The sequence below is a fragment of the Falco punctatus genome, assembly GCF_963210335.1.
Source record: "Falco punctatus genome assembly, chromosome: 9".
In the NCBI taxonomy this organism is placed as follows: domain Eukaryota; kingdom Metazoa; phylum Chordata; class Aves; order Falconiformes; family Falconidae; genus Falco; species Falco punctatus.
The window spans coordinates 36,971,853-36,987,197 of record NC_137589.1 but is presented as its reverse complement, the minus strand read 5'-3'; the positions used below and the strand labels follow the sequence as shown (position 1 = coordinate 36,987,197).

At 35.7% G+C, this 15,345-nt stretch overlaps 1 protein-coding gene across 1 annotated transcript in view; it reads left to right on the top strand.

Moving 5' to 3' along the window:
- Positions 1–15,345, top strand: part of PDZD8 (PDZ domain containing 8) — a 59,427-nt gene that overhangs the window by 38,731 nt on the left and 5,351 nt on the right. The window contains exon 4 of the mRNA XM_080403257.1: positions 13,481–13,643. Within this exon, the coding sequence (XP_080259383.1) occupies positions 13,481–13,643 (163 nt within the window). The remainder of the gene's footprint in view (positions 1–13,480; positions 13,644–15,345) is intronic.

The following is a 15,345-nucleotide window of genomic DNA, read 5'->3' as shown; positions in this document are numbered from 1 at the left end:
TTTTTTCTTTCAGCACTTTTGCATGCTTCAGTGTTAGTGGTTTGAGGTCTAAAATTGTTTTCTGGAGAACTCGTATGTTCTGCTACCTCCAGAAATAATGAGGGGAGGTAAATTATGAGATAGATTTCTGCCAGAGTCATGACTAAATCTTGTGATAATGCACAATCCTGGTCTCAAAAGTTTAACAGAAATCCTTGTGGCATAGCTAAGTGGGTTTTGTTTGTTTTGGGTTTTTTTTGTTGTTCTTTCTCATAATGCTTTTTCATAGCCTGAAATAGAGGATATTCAACTCTTTGTTTAAGTAGTTATACCAATTCTGTTTTCTTGTCATTCAGATATCTAACTACAGGGGGGAAAAAAATAATCCCATTTTTTGTTAGTCAGTTATGAACATATTGATTATGTGGAGAGAAAGCTGCAAGGTCCCTTCCAAGCCAAACTATTCTATGAAAAATTCCAACCTAAATTCCAACCTTTGGATTTTCTTGAAGCATTTGTAGAGGCAAGGTTGCAAAGTTGGATAGCATGTTGATTTTCGTTTACAGCTAATGTTCAGTTTCTAAATCATTCTTTGGGTATATTGGGACATGATTCTTATGCGTGTTTTTGGGGGGGAAACATCTAGAATATTTTTCAAGTGCAAAGCAAATATAGCTGGATATTGATCTCTATTGCAAAGTGAATTGTCAGCATTTGATAGTTGGTCTTAAAGATCTTTTTCATTTTAATAGTTGTGACAATCTTTATAAGTGATGAACAGTAACAGTATGAAAAACTGGCTTCTAGGTGTGCTGTTGTCTTGGTGCTATTAATCAGATGTGACACTGAGCTGCTGTTTCAATGCCTGGCAGCGACTTGTGCCCTATCACCGTAAACAAATGGATTTGATGTGATTTGTGCTCAACAAAATAACCAGAAATAGATGTGTGTTTGTGGAAAACTTTACTGGTTATATAGTTGCGTGTTTATACTGCAGTGTTTTGTCCAGAACTTAATTGAAAACAACTCAGTGTGGTTTGGGTGCCTTTCTACATAGAGAAAGATTATTATATATGTATACAAAACCTTGGCCTTTTTTACAGCAGTTATTCAGAATAAGCTAGATATAAATCCTTGTCTCTTCCGACCTTGGTAACGTAGAATTTCAGAAGAAAAGTGATCTGTTTTTAGCAGGCAAAGGGTGGGATTGGGAGGTTGTATGCAACAGGAACTTCGTTTTGATTCAGATGGAACTTCTATTTAATCTCTGAAGAGCTGTTACGATGATGAATCATTTCACTACATCTGCTTTAGTTCCTTTGGGTTTAGCTAGTTCTGTGGGAATGCAGGAGCCTGAGCACTGATTGGGTCAAGCAGGATATTTATTATTCAGGCTTGTGCTTTGCTTTGATAGCCATCTAGCCATTAATGCTGATAAGAAATACAACAGTTGTCAAGAAGATGGTATGTTTATGCAGTGCAGAAATAACAAACACTGTTCATTTAAGTGCTGTGATATGTCGGATTGTAGAATTATGTTGGTTCTAGGTACATGTGGGGTCCCTGTTGGCTTTGACTATGTTATTGATAAGAGTGTAATTTGTATTACCCAGAATTGTAATGGTTTATTTGTAAGAGAATAGGGTTTTTTACTTCTTTTTTTCTGCACATTCTTGTGTAAGTAACTCTTTAAATATGTTGCATCTTTAATAAGTCGAATGACACTGCTTGATTTCCTCAACTTTGGTACAAAGCTTAATCTGATAATCTTGTTAAGGGTTGAGGATAGTGGAAGGGGTCAGCCCGGCTGTGGGGCTGTGGGAGAGCTGGGAAGCCCAGTGCTGTGCCTGCTGCTTTGGCCTCTCCTGGCACTGCTGGTGCTCCCTGGCCCTGCCCCTGCCTCTGGCAGCACTGACCTCTTCCTCAGAGCAAAGCTGCAGCAGGAATGCTGCTCCCATCCCAAACCCCGGGCTTTTGCTGAAGATTCCCAGGCAAGGATTTATGGAGCTGCTGCTCATTTCAGATGATTCACTGTACTCCAGATGTAGCTGCAGTTAGCATTGCTGTTGCTCTAAAGAAAACACTTCTGCTCCAGAATACAATCAGCCTATAAATAATACGCTTATTCTTTCCATCAACGTTTTTCCATCAGAAATAGAACTTTTAAGCCCTTTAAAATATGACTTTTAAGCCCATTAGAAGATCTAAGAGTTATGATTTATATGCATTGGAAAATAGTATTGCATATTTTATTTCCATGGAAACTAGCCTCTGTGATGGATGTTACCATAACTATAGTGGATAATAACTTTTCATAATTTTGTTTTAATGGCAATATACATGTCAATAATCAGATGGTTAATGCTGTTGGGTGTGATAGCCAAAACTGCCAGGCAGTTTCTTTGTGTGGAGAGGACCCTTTACCATTAATATTATTTCCGTTATAAAGAACTTTTACCTGATAGTCCAGTATTTTGAATTTATTGCATGAAGATTAATAGTAACTGGTTTATCACTATAAATTAGGTACTTCTAGGATAAATATAAATACTAGCTGGTTTAGAGGGTTTGCGTTTACTGTGTACACTTGAATGTCTTTCATCTTTTTTGCTTCAGTCTCGGAGATGAACAAAACCCTTGGCTGGCCTCTCTCATGTGCACATATTCATAGTGCATAAACTCTTTATGTTCTCATTAATCTCCTTTATCTGTAATTTGCATTGCAGTGATTCATAAAATTATACAAAGAAAACTGTTAACTGGGTAAACTTTTTATTGGTGTCACACATGGTATTATTTATAAACTTAATCTGTTCTGTGTAATACCCAATTTCAGTAACCTTATTTCAGTATTTACTGTTAGCCTACCTGAGTGTTTTTACAAAATATTTCTATGATAACCAAGTCATCCTTAAGCAATATTGGAGGAAGCCTTTTTTCTATCAAAGACATAAATGGTGATATAAGATTTGGAAGAAAAAAAAAAATCAATCTTTTCTATATTTTCAGGGCCAAAGGAAATCGTCACAGTTGGGTTTAATAAAGGCTAAAAGGATGTCAGTGAATAAGAGCACTTAAAGAAGAGCTATATTGGTGTTTGTACTAAATTGTTCTCCAAAGAGGTCTGCGTAAAACCGAAGGTCTGCATTTTACCTGCTTCTGACACTTTGAAGTTAAATGCAGGTTTTCTGCTGCCTTGTTTGTCTAACTCCTCCATTCAGCTCCTGTAATTGCTGTTTAATAAGAATGCCTCAGCAATTCATGATGATTGCTAAACAGTTTACTACTTGTGTGCCACATAACCTGTTTCACCGTACAGTTGGAAGGTACACTTTTTTAGCAGTTGCTTAGTCAAAGAGTACCTGCAATGCCTCAGAAGTACTGAGGAAAAAACGATGTAGCTCCTTATTTTGTTCAGTAACTAGCTTGTTCTGGATTTTGCTGATGTCAAATGTTTTTAGTGCTCATCAAGCAGACATGCAGATGTTTGACTTTACTACCATGTATTGTCGCATTTATTTCAGACAAATTGCGCATGATGATGAAATTAGACATGTGCGTAACATTTGCAGTATTGTGGCATTAATGAATTATTACTTTATGATCTTGGTCCAATATGTAAGTCACTTCAGAATGAAATTACCATCATATTTTGTAACTGACATTTTTTGGTTTTTATAAGATGTCCTGTAGAACAGAAAACAATGAGGCTTACTAGCTTGCTGTATAAGACAACTAGTAAAAAAAATCTCAAGAAACTTATCCATAAATATGCTTCTTCCTAACACTTCAAAAACCCAAACAAACAAGCGTGAAAACTGCAGCCTTCATCTGAGATAGTTGTGTCTCGCCATGCACAGACCACGAGTCACAGAGCTGGAAAAACTAACAGCAAAATGTCTACCATCCCACTTCCATTTTTTTCACTGTTTTATTGTCATTAAAAATCTGTTGCTCCTAATATTCCACAAAAAGCAAAGCTGGTGACTATTCCAGACCTTACTAAGAAAGAAGAGGTAGCGAGTCCATTGTTTATAAGCCTGATTTCTTTCTGTGACCCATTTGCTTTACAGACTTTCTATTTAAACAATCAAATAGCATTCTTGATGAAAGTGTAGACAACACTTTAAAATTTTCTAAATTTTATTAGAGTGGCTGAAATGTGATATACCCATTAATGGGGAAACCTGCCCCTTAAAAACAGCTTTCAGTATAGCTTGGAAAAAAATCTGTTACGCTTAAAGATACTTGAAATGGACAAGAGGAGGTTAAAAATGGTGGAGAATAATAACATCTTAGACACTCTCAAAGCAACCGATGGTGGTGCACACTGCAGTAGAGCACTGTAATATTGATATACCTGAAATAACTCAGCAGTACCAACTTATCTGTACTAAGATGTAGTGCTGTCTCAACATCAACCTCAGAATGGGCTAATTAATCTTGTGCTACTTTGACATCAGAATACAGGCTAACAGGTTTAAAGTCATCATATACATTCTGATGTTTTAGTCACAGGAGAGTGTGAGAACTGATTACTTACTGGCGGTTTCCAGATGCCAGTAAATGTAACAAGTCTTTTGAAGGCAAAGGTGTTTCATGTGTGTGTTCGGGGGGGTTGGGGGTGGGGGTGTGTGTGGTTGGTTGGTTGTTTTGGGGTTTTATTGCTCTTAGCAAAGGCAAGAAGAAATGGGAAAGTGGTGTGTAGGTCATATGCGTCATCTGCTGACTGAGAGAACAGTAACAACAATTTAAGAAAAAAAAATTTTTTTTCTGGAGCTGAGTTTTTCACAATTTAAAAAAGGTCTTTAAATGGTCCAGTGCTATTAGGACTGCAGGGTTTTTCCCCTAACTTTGAGTGCTATCTTTTCTAGTGTTTGAACTTAAACTGGTCCTTTTGAAATGGCTATGTAATTCCTCTGCTTTAATCAGTGGTTGGAGCTCCCTTTGAGAAGTTAGTGGCAGTCACATGAAACTTGCAGAGATACTTTGCGATGGTGGCTGAACATGAGTCATTCCATTACATTAGAAGTGGGTAATTTTATAAAATCCCTTTGAAGGAAAAATGAGGAATCCACAAGCTAATAATTTAGTATCTGTTCAGTGACACCCAAAAAGGCACAACAGTGTAGCCAGTCCCATAAAGTTACATATAGTGTGAATGATCAGTAGCGCTATTGGTACCTGATTTGCCTGTTAATCATTGGTGTTTCAGTTGGTTATGTGTGCTCCAATCTGCAAACATTTTCAGCTTATATGATATAGAATGCAAAATATATATATATATATTTATATATCAATGCTGTAATTGCAGGACTGACAATACTGAACAAAACTAAACAAGGTGATAAACATATTTTCTGATATTGCAGATACTTGTGCTGGAAAAATTGTTTGAATATTCATTCTCATATGACTTTGAGCATTGGCTGAGTCCTTTGTTTTACTGATGAAGACTGTTTTCAAGACAGAGTGCATTATTCAGTTTTTTTGGTGTGAGAGGTGATCAATGTGAAAGGTTGACTTTTTTAGAGGACAACAGACTAGGCAAGTGAACAGCTGCTGAGGACAGCTGTGTGAGTACAGGAAAACCTCTACAGAGTCATGGGTTTTCAGAGCAGAGTAAGCTGCAGTGGAGGAAAGCAGAACACCAAAGCAAAAATCAAGTAATGAAAATTGTTTAAAAACTTGAAGGATCCGCCTTGTCCAGAAACCCACTGCAAACACTATGGTGAACACTGGGTAGAGGCGTGGGATTAACTGTCAAACTAAGTGGTATAGGACGGTTGAAGAAAATGAGGTTATGTACTTAAATAAATTCCATAATATCCCTGTGGAGACAGATTTCTGATAAAACTTTCATATTTTTATAGTCACTGTAACTCAGTCCTGTTTGCCATGAAGTCTCACTTTTATTGGTGGTATCTACTTATGCTGTAAGTTCATTCTGTAGTTACTAGCTTGTCCTTTTTTTGGTTTTGCCTGTTAAATTTTTAACTGTTCTATCAAATTTCTTCTTCCAAGCAAAATGGGCAGAAGAATATCTTTTTTGGCAATTGCTCAGTTGTATACTGTAAAACGAATTGTGCGAGAACAATAATTTGGATATTCAGGATTGCTGTTTGACAAAAGATTTAATTTTTTTCATAAGCAGTAGATATTTTCCTTTTTAATTTCTTATTGAAATTTTATTCATATATATTTTAGAAAGGTCTAAATATATTTATATTTTATGTTAGTTTGAAAAAACAAACACCCCACCCCCACTCTAGTATGTCTAGAACAAATACATGTTAATTCAACATATGTTTGGTACGTTTGGGCAACATATTAAAGAAAATTGGGGAGGAAAACCAAATCGGCATGTTTTGAAATTAGCTGAATCAATGTAAACTTGGGAATGGGAGGAAAAAATTATGAAAAATTTCAATCAACTTTGTCGACTGCAAGGTGTATGTTTCTTTAGTATAGAGGAAGCATCACATAGCAAGGAAGTATGTGAATTATTGTTGTAGAAGTACTGATACAGATTTTGGAACAGTAACGACTTTTAAGATTTAGCTTCAATTACAGAAACAATGAAAGTCAGATTTTTATTCAAGCTATCTTAGGAAATGCATTTTTAAAAAGTTTGAAAAATAATTCACAAATCGGTGAAATAACTTCCAAGTTTGTAAATGTGTTTTCTGCTACATGTTGGTTTCTTGGAGTACAGTATTGCTTCTAGCTGTGATATATACTTACGTTTTCAGAATCAGTATATTATCTTTTGCATTAATTACCTTCAGTCTTTTTCTTAATAGTGGTTTGTAAGTAATGCTTGTTTCTCGTGGGGAGGAAAATAAATACTGAAAAGTCAATTTTCTATGTAGAGTTAACTTTATTACAGAGATTATTTACTTTATATAGTTTGTCACATGGTGTAGTCTAGTTACTCTGTTAAATATGAATGTAGCTTTTGATCTATTTTTCTTTTTTTAAAATCTTCTGTCAGCATGTTTTCACACATCTGAACTTGCTAAAGGAAATATAAAGATTAAGGAGATGAATGCACATGTCCAGTTTTAGGAAGCCAGCTCCTGAGTTTGTTCTTCTTGTGTCTGTATGTTTTTACAGTATATTTTAATGCATACTAACCAGGGAGTTGCTTGGGAAACCCAATCTGTTTGACAAGTTTTTGAACCAAATTTTTAGTGGATTTTTGTGCAACAGTGTGAGTATAAGAAGTAATAGTGAACGCCGTTTATAATCAGTACATTCTTTATTGCCTATTGAACTATTTAAGCATCCCAAGAATAAGGCTAGCTCTCAAACGCTCAGAAAACTTTCTTCTCTGTCCATTGGGAGTTTTCTTTATGCCTGAGAGATTTAAAGTGTTTTTGTCATCACAGACTGCTTGCTCAGGGTCTACATCAGACACTTTCCGTGCAAGATTGTTTTCCTGACAGTTTCCCCAGAATGCTTCCAGGGGTTATCCTGCCATGTGGACAGGAGGGCTGGAGGGTAGGGTGGAAAAGGCTCCTGCTGCTCTGGCCATGTAGTTTTGGGCTTCAAGGCTGTCACAAGGAGAAGAAAAACATCTACTCCTTTGTTAAAGCATAGATGGAAATCCTCTCAGAACATTAAAAAAAATAATTCTTTTTTTCCTTTGAGTCTAACGTTACTAAGGAGTGTGTTGTAAGACTGGTGATACCTGTTTCTTTTCACTGTCTTTAGCCGGTATAAATAATCTGGCAATCATTTCACTGTGCAGGTCATATATGATGACTGTATAATAAATAATAAAGTTGAAAAAAGCAATAATGCTAAAGTCCATATTTTAAAGATATATGCCAACCCCCTTTTTTTAATAATGCAAATATCTGAGTCTTCAGAATAGAAGGAACTGCTTCCTAGTTTTGTACTTTAATGTTGGTGGGGTATTTTTTTATTGACATGAAATATTCCTTCCTTTCCTCTCAGCATGCAGAGTTGTCTAGGAGAACGTAATACTTTACAGGCATATTCATAGACATTATCTCTTATTTTTGCGTGAAACACATTAGACCATACCTTGCAAGAATACCTAAGATCCACTGTAGTAACCATGACAGGTTGGAAAAAAATTTAAGTTTTTATCTACAGTACAGCATTGATGTGATGTCAGTTTGTGATACATAATAGTGTGTTACATACCACTGATAGTGAATAAGAAATATTTTCAAGATACTATTTTTTAGTTGATGTAAAGTCAATGAAATAAGATTTCTTACATGTGCTTGGGTGATCAAGCTTTTCTTAGCATTTACTCAAAACTGTGACATGCTTACTAAACTCTAATAAAGCTTTATTGTGTTAATGCTTACAATAGTTAAGCAAATGTGGAATATTAGAGTAAATATTAAGCTTTAAAAAAAAATTCCTTTTCAGTTCCTGAAAATAAGTGATTTGTTTAAAAAGGAAAAAAATCTTATGCTCTAAATTATCATGCTGTGGCTTAATTCTGTGACTTTTTATTTTTGTATGCATCGAATAGTTTTTAAAGTTTAGCTGAATGATGTTGCACTGTTAGTAATAGGTTGTCATACATACTTTTAGAGATGTTGTAATCTCCATATATATTAATGGACATTATTTATTATGTCTTCGCAAGTGTGAATAGAAATGCTGTATCTAACGTTAACTTCCATTGTAGTTACGAGACTACATTCTTACTTCTGTATTCAAAAATAACCGGACTTTTTAGGCATGGTTTTGGAAGAAAATGAGATGGCATACATTTGTCTGTTGGCCATAAGAGGGATATTTATTATCCCTTTGCACTTGCAAATTCTTTCAAACTGATAACTTAATGAAGCATTTGAAGCCTAAAACTGTATCCTGTATTAACACTCACGTAAATATTTGGGCATTTAAATGATATTAGCAAGCTATAAACTTCTGAATGATCACAGTGTGGCTGTGAAGTTCAGTATCTGTGTGTTAAAAAAGCTTGGAAAAATTGATTTTCACTGATGTCTAACATCTGCTATGCCTTCAGAATGATGAGGCTGAGGTAAGGAAAGGCTGTAAGGCACAACATAATTTTCTGCTCCATTGTATTTGCAGAGCATGCTTCCAATATTGAACTGAAAGTAGTGATGGGGTTGTGCTCCGCAGTTTCTCATACACTGATGCATATAAATGAACTAAAGTTTGTACTGTGAAATCAATGCCTATAGACTTTGTCCTGGAAAAGTCAGGCATCCACAGCCTCACATCAAAATGTTTTATTAATTTGAAAGTCAATGGACATCTTGTGCCCTCTTCTTGGTGTTTTTTTTTTTTTCTTCAATAATAAAACATTAAGGAAATGACTTCTCTTTTTTCCCAGGATAGCCATTCCTGCTCTGTTGCATCTTAGTCTCAACAAGTATTTCATAAATAATCTGAGGGTTGCTTACCTTTTTTTTAAAAAGGTACATTTTCTAAGTTCCATGACACAATTTAAATTTTTCAATATAAACTCTCTAAATGTATGCCTGTCACTAACAAGCAAGTAGTATCATTTGCTTTGTATTGCTCCTAATTTAATAACTACAAAGTGTTGCAGGAACTAGTAAAACAGAGCTATTAGGTCAAATTTAAATAAACTTGCTTTAATATGGTATAGCTAGTTGGTTAAAATTTCCCTTTCTCCTAGGTACAGCTGTTAATTTTTCTGCATTGCAGTGAGCTTCCTTAATAGTAAATGTCCTTTCATTATCAGCAGAGGTGGGTTTTTTCTGTGTCATTTAGCTGATTTTTGTCCTTCTGATGTTTCGTGTTCTGGGACATCCTTGTCTCTTCACATTTATTATCAAGTTTCAATTTGAGGGAGAGGCAGAAAGGCATGAAGGAGCTGTGCTGGGTATACGAAGATGCTTGGGTTTGTGAAGGTACTTGTGGGGTGGGGGGTGTTTGAGAGCTCGAAGCAGGGGTTACCTGCACTGCAGCTAGCCTGAGATATTGTGGGTTTACTTGATGAAACTTGGGAGCTGCCAGAAAGAAAAATCAAGGAAACTATTCATCTGCTTTGGGTTGATAAATAAAACCAGTTTACTTCGTGAGAAAGCTTGTGACTGTGCCAAAGTTAATAAAAAGTTGAGATGAACTTTGCTTGTTATGTTCAAAGGCGCTCCCCTTCCAAAAACAGCTTTCCATCAGATACTGCTAGAATATTGGAAGTCTCCATCAGTGAGTCATACGCGTTGTAATCTGCGGTTGGTGTCCCTGCATGGGAGCCAAATGTTCAGAGATACCTAAGTGTCTTTGGTCCCAGCTGTCCCTAGTTTCTTTTATGTGGTCTCACCCTGGGGGAGGAGGGAAGCCTGTAATGCTGGGAATCACCTCAGAGGTTTCTAGTCTTTTCCAGTAGAGAATATTTTCACTGTTAAGTCATCCACTGTTGAGATCTGCTCAGTCGTCCTTGGATTCAAAAGAAGCTCAAGAGGATGAGGGTTGGTACTGACAAACTCTGTAAGAAGGAGCTTTTGGTAACACTTTTTCCTTTTTATTGTCTAATTATGCCCTTCCCCATGTCTGCTCCTCATGGTTTGCCGTGATTGCAAGTACTAATAGTGGTTAGAGGTCATTGCTGCCTTTCTTCAGAACACTAGATGTTGCAGTACTAGCTCTTGTTTCCCTTCTGACATTCCCTTTCAAATAAGGCTTGTTGCATTCTGAAGGAAGGGTCTTTCAAAATTTTATCACTTGTTTGTGCCACTGTTTGAATGGATGAGAAAATATTGGACTGTAAAAAAGAAAAAAAAATTTGCATGTAACTCCTGTAAAAGTGTTACAAAGGCCAGTGTCCCTCTGTAGTTGGATGTTTTTCTGATCTGCACAAAGACTTGATTGCAGAGGAGTTCTCATGCGAACAAACTTACAGCAATGTTTCTTCTGCAATGATGCAAAACTAACAGACTGTCCATCTTGGATGAGCCATGACTTTAAAACGTATTATCTTATTAATTAACTCCAGTTCTCGGCATTAAGATCCAGAACTAATATGTCAACAAAATAGATGTGTCCATAAAGGAGTATAATTAAATGTCCAGAACAACTTAGTGTTAAGAGGAAAATCATCCTGTTTTGGATTTTTTTCCCTCCACCATTCTGTCTAAGCATCCATTTCTTTCCTGAAATTCTATCACTAAAGAGCTTTAAATTTGAGTGGACTAACAAAAATAAGGGCAAAAAATAGTTATAGCTTGCTTTTCAGTCTTTTGTGTGGTTCATGTTTGCTGGTGTTCCTTAAGTAGTTTAACTTTCTGATCTTCATTTGGATAGCTTACATAGTCATTTAGAGTAAGATTTTCAAAGGAGCCATCATAAGAAAAGATATTTGATTACTTAGACTCTGTGGCAAATCTCAGAAATAGTGATCGCCTTGTTATTTGATAATAATATGCAGAGCTACATAGCATAGGGGAGTGATTTCTGGAAGGAGCTTTTGTTGGAGGTTTGTATGCCAGCACAGCAAATTAATGTCACTTGTGGTTTTTTGACAGTTAAAATGTTCAACTAGTGTTGTTTGAAATTGTAGTAATTGTTCACGTTGTTTCCATGCAGCACATGCAACATTTGTGAATTGCTAACTTAAAGCCATATTATATATAAGGACTAAAGCAGAAGAGTAATTCTTTTCTTTAAAAAATGTTTCTCTCTTCTTCTGCAGGTATTTCTGATACATAATTAAATTTTTAAAAAAACCTCTTAAGAGTTAAGAAACAAAGAAAAAGTATCAGAGTTTCATTGGTGTAAATGGGAAAGGCCTTAATTAAAAGCAACAGGGGAAAAAAAAAAGGCAAAAACCCTACCACAGTTGTTTCTGCAGGGAACTACAGAAGAACCTTGAAACTTGGAACTGCAATTAAGCTTACATTTTTGTCAATGTCATTTTGTGTTGTCATATACATTACTGGATATTCACAATAGATGTTAACAAAGTTTGATAGAAAATTATCTTTAAGTGACTGCGAGAAATGCAGAAAATTATTGACAAAGCTTAGAAAGTTAATGCAAGTCTGCTCCTTCAAACTCAATACTGTACTGAAGCAAATTGTTGCGTACTGTAGCATGTTTATTTCTACAAAGAACTGAACAATTAATACAAAACCCAAGATGTGCTGCTATTAAGACTATAGGAAAGGAGTGAAAGCCATGCAGCCAATGAGAGTCATGCACTGAAGCTCAGTAATCCACTTCATCTGTGGAAAGCCATTGTACAAAATTAAGCAAACTTAACACATCCTCAGAAGAGAAGGATCAACTGCAGACAGTTCAAACATTGACAATTGAATAGCAACAAAGTAAATGCAGAAGGATGGAGAAGACTGTCTACCAAAACCCAGTAAATTGAAACCAAATAGAAAATTTCCTGTGGAGGTTTTCTACAAACAATGTCTGTCTCTGTTCTTGGGAATCAAAAAAAGCGAATTACATTTTTGTCCTTGGAGCTGAAACATAGACTATGAGTTCCCCTTTCAAACAGACACAACATGCATTGGTGGAATGATTGTAGACGATCATTTGAAACAGTATAGAAAGAATGTGCTTTAGGGGGAAAAAAAGGTATATTTTTAAATTCATAAAGGACAGTCTTCATTAAGAGAAAAGTTCTCAAATATTTCAGATACTGAGGTATGTAAACAGTTGACTACTACCTAGATATATTCTTCAATGGGGACTTCCAGATTATAAGACATCTGTGCGTGCATGTGGGATGAAACTTTACTGCAGAGATTGCACCTAAGTAATTATCTTTTTAAGGATATTTGGGATTGTGTTAAGTCTTATCTTTTATTTATCTTGCAGCATAAATATGAGAAAAGGGTTCTGAGTCTTTGAAGAAACATCTTAGGCTATTGTCAATTTAGATTTATTCTAAATATGCTTTAGCAATGTAGAAGTACATAAGTTTTCTTACTCCAAACACATTCTTGTATAGACGACTGAAGAGCTACTTGTAGAACACAAATGTGGTATATTCAAAGTGATACTTAGATTGAAGGTACAGTGCTCTATAATAACTTCTTCCCAATAAAACGGATGATGAGGTTAGATGTAGCTCTGTTGGGACTGGTGCTTTTTGTGAAGATGAGCCATGTGTTGCCTTTCTTGCTGATTTGTATTTGCGTAGGTTATCTCGGTATGTTACTAATTATATATAAACTATTGAATAGATGTGTACACATACACACTTGTGGCTTTTTTTATTATTTTGCTGACAGTTTCTTGCACTGCTCTCTAGTTTTGGCATATTTGGCTCTTCAGCACTGGTGACATTTGGTTCCATGTTTCTCCAAAGGTGTAAACTGGATCAGCAGGCAGTTAATCTATGACATGAATATCTGCTTAATGAAGTCACTGGATGTCCTAATGTAATTAAAAAAATAATATCAGTTGTATAATTTCATTTAAATGACCATTAGTAACCATTAGTAACCATGAATCCTTGCAGTCTGCTTAATCAACATACTCCTAACGTCTTTCTCTCCAGGCAGAACTAGTGAAAGGCAATCTGCAAAGTGTTGGGCTCACGCTCCGCCTTGTACAGTCCAAGGAAGAAGATGCAGGGCATGTTGTCATTGCAACTGTGACTCCAAACTCACCTGCTGCAGCTGCTGATCTACAGAGGGGAGACAGACTTCTAGCCATTGGCAGTGAGTAATATGTCAGCTTTCAAAATAAGTGTTGTCTTGCAAAGTGGGAGGACGTGTCTGCATATGGTTCAACTAGACTGCCTTTCTCAACAAGTACGGTTATGCTTGGCAGTCATAAAAATTAACGCATGTATTTATGGCCATTTAACGATATAATGCACTTGATTAATTTCCTTGCAGTTTATTTACTCTTTGCTAGGTAAATTCAAAAGGAAGTTGAATAAACATTTGAATATAAATATATTTTAACTGACAGTGATCCTGTGAGGTTCTCTACTTAGTCTCTTCCAGTGATGTTATAAAATGTGCTTAGTTTACAGAGAAAATCATAGAATTGTACACCTTACGCCTGCATACTCAGCTTTGAACCTTAAAAGTACTAAACAGAGTATGGAACAAGTAGCATAAACATATTTTTTACTTAGAGTAGTTGTCTGAAATGTCAAGATGACCCAAGAAGACCTGATGAGCATTTGATAGTATTCTTATACTTGTAGTATAAATGTTTGTTAGCTCTGACATGTAGGAGCCTTAAGTATTATTTAGAAATCAATTCTACAGTTCTTACAATTTGTCCAAAGGTCTCAAATATAACTGGCAGATAAGTGCTCTGTTGAAACAGTTACCCTTGACTTTTGTGGAGGAGGGCACTGTGGGTTTTTTGTTGTGGGTTTTTTGGTTGTTTCGTTGGTTTTTTTATAATAAAGATTCTGTTGAAATCCCTGGGCATTATGAAGTGGATTGATACCAGTTTATATTCTACAATTTTAAACTAGACCATCTCCAGGTATAGCTTGAATACTTCTAGTTTATATGGACCCTGTCATCAACAGAGAACTAGATCATAATCTAAACCATGATCAGAGACTGATACTGAAAATCTTACTGCTTTAAACTTGAGAATTGGAGGGGACCTACAGAATGTGGAAATGGACTGAAGGACAAGTAAACCATTAGCAAGAAAAGTGGCTGGTCAACTTAGTGGAAGGAGCAGATAGGAACCTGTTAATAATTAAGAAATAACGCTATGTTTTCCAGTGGATGTTGTGTGACTAAAAACATTACGAAGTAGGAATCATAAGTAGTGTAGTTTAAAGTTGTTGGGGTTTGTGTACTGTCCAGGGATTTATAAAGACCAAAAAGGAGTTGGAATATCACTGTATATTAATAAAAATTTAGAAATAAGTATAGATACCACTGATAAAATAGAATGTAAACTGAAATCATGCTGGGGGGGGAAATGGTAGAAGAAATTCTGTTAGGGTTATATTGTGAAATTTGGATATTCTCCATCATGTAGTCGGTAGAAAAAGAAATGCAGAAAGAGCTGCGTAATTCTGAGCTATATATGGTATCCCAGATATCCCTGCATGTGACAGCATACATGTCTTCTCCAAACATTAACCATATAAATAAGAGATAAATAAATGTTATATTTGGTTCTTCTGTCATTAATACGCTATAGCAGAGTTACTGTGGTAAAATACTATGAAGATAGAACTTTATACATTTACGACATGAACTGCTTAAACTCCCTGCTAGCACAGTTGTATTAATTGGTGGGTGTTTGGTTTTTGGTTTTTTGTGGTGTGTTTTTTGTTTTTTTTTTTTTTTTTTTCAAGTTTTTGCCTGAGAGGTTTTACAGAGCAGAGCTTAACCACTATAATGAGTTATTGTGATTAGGTACTGCCCAAAATCCCCA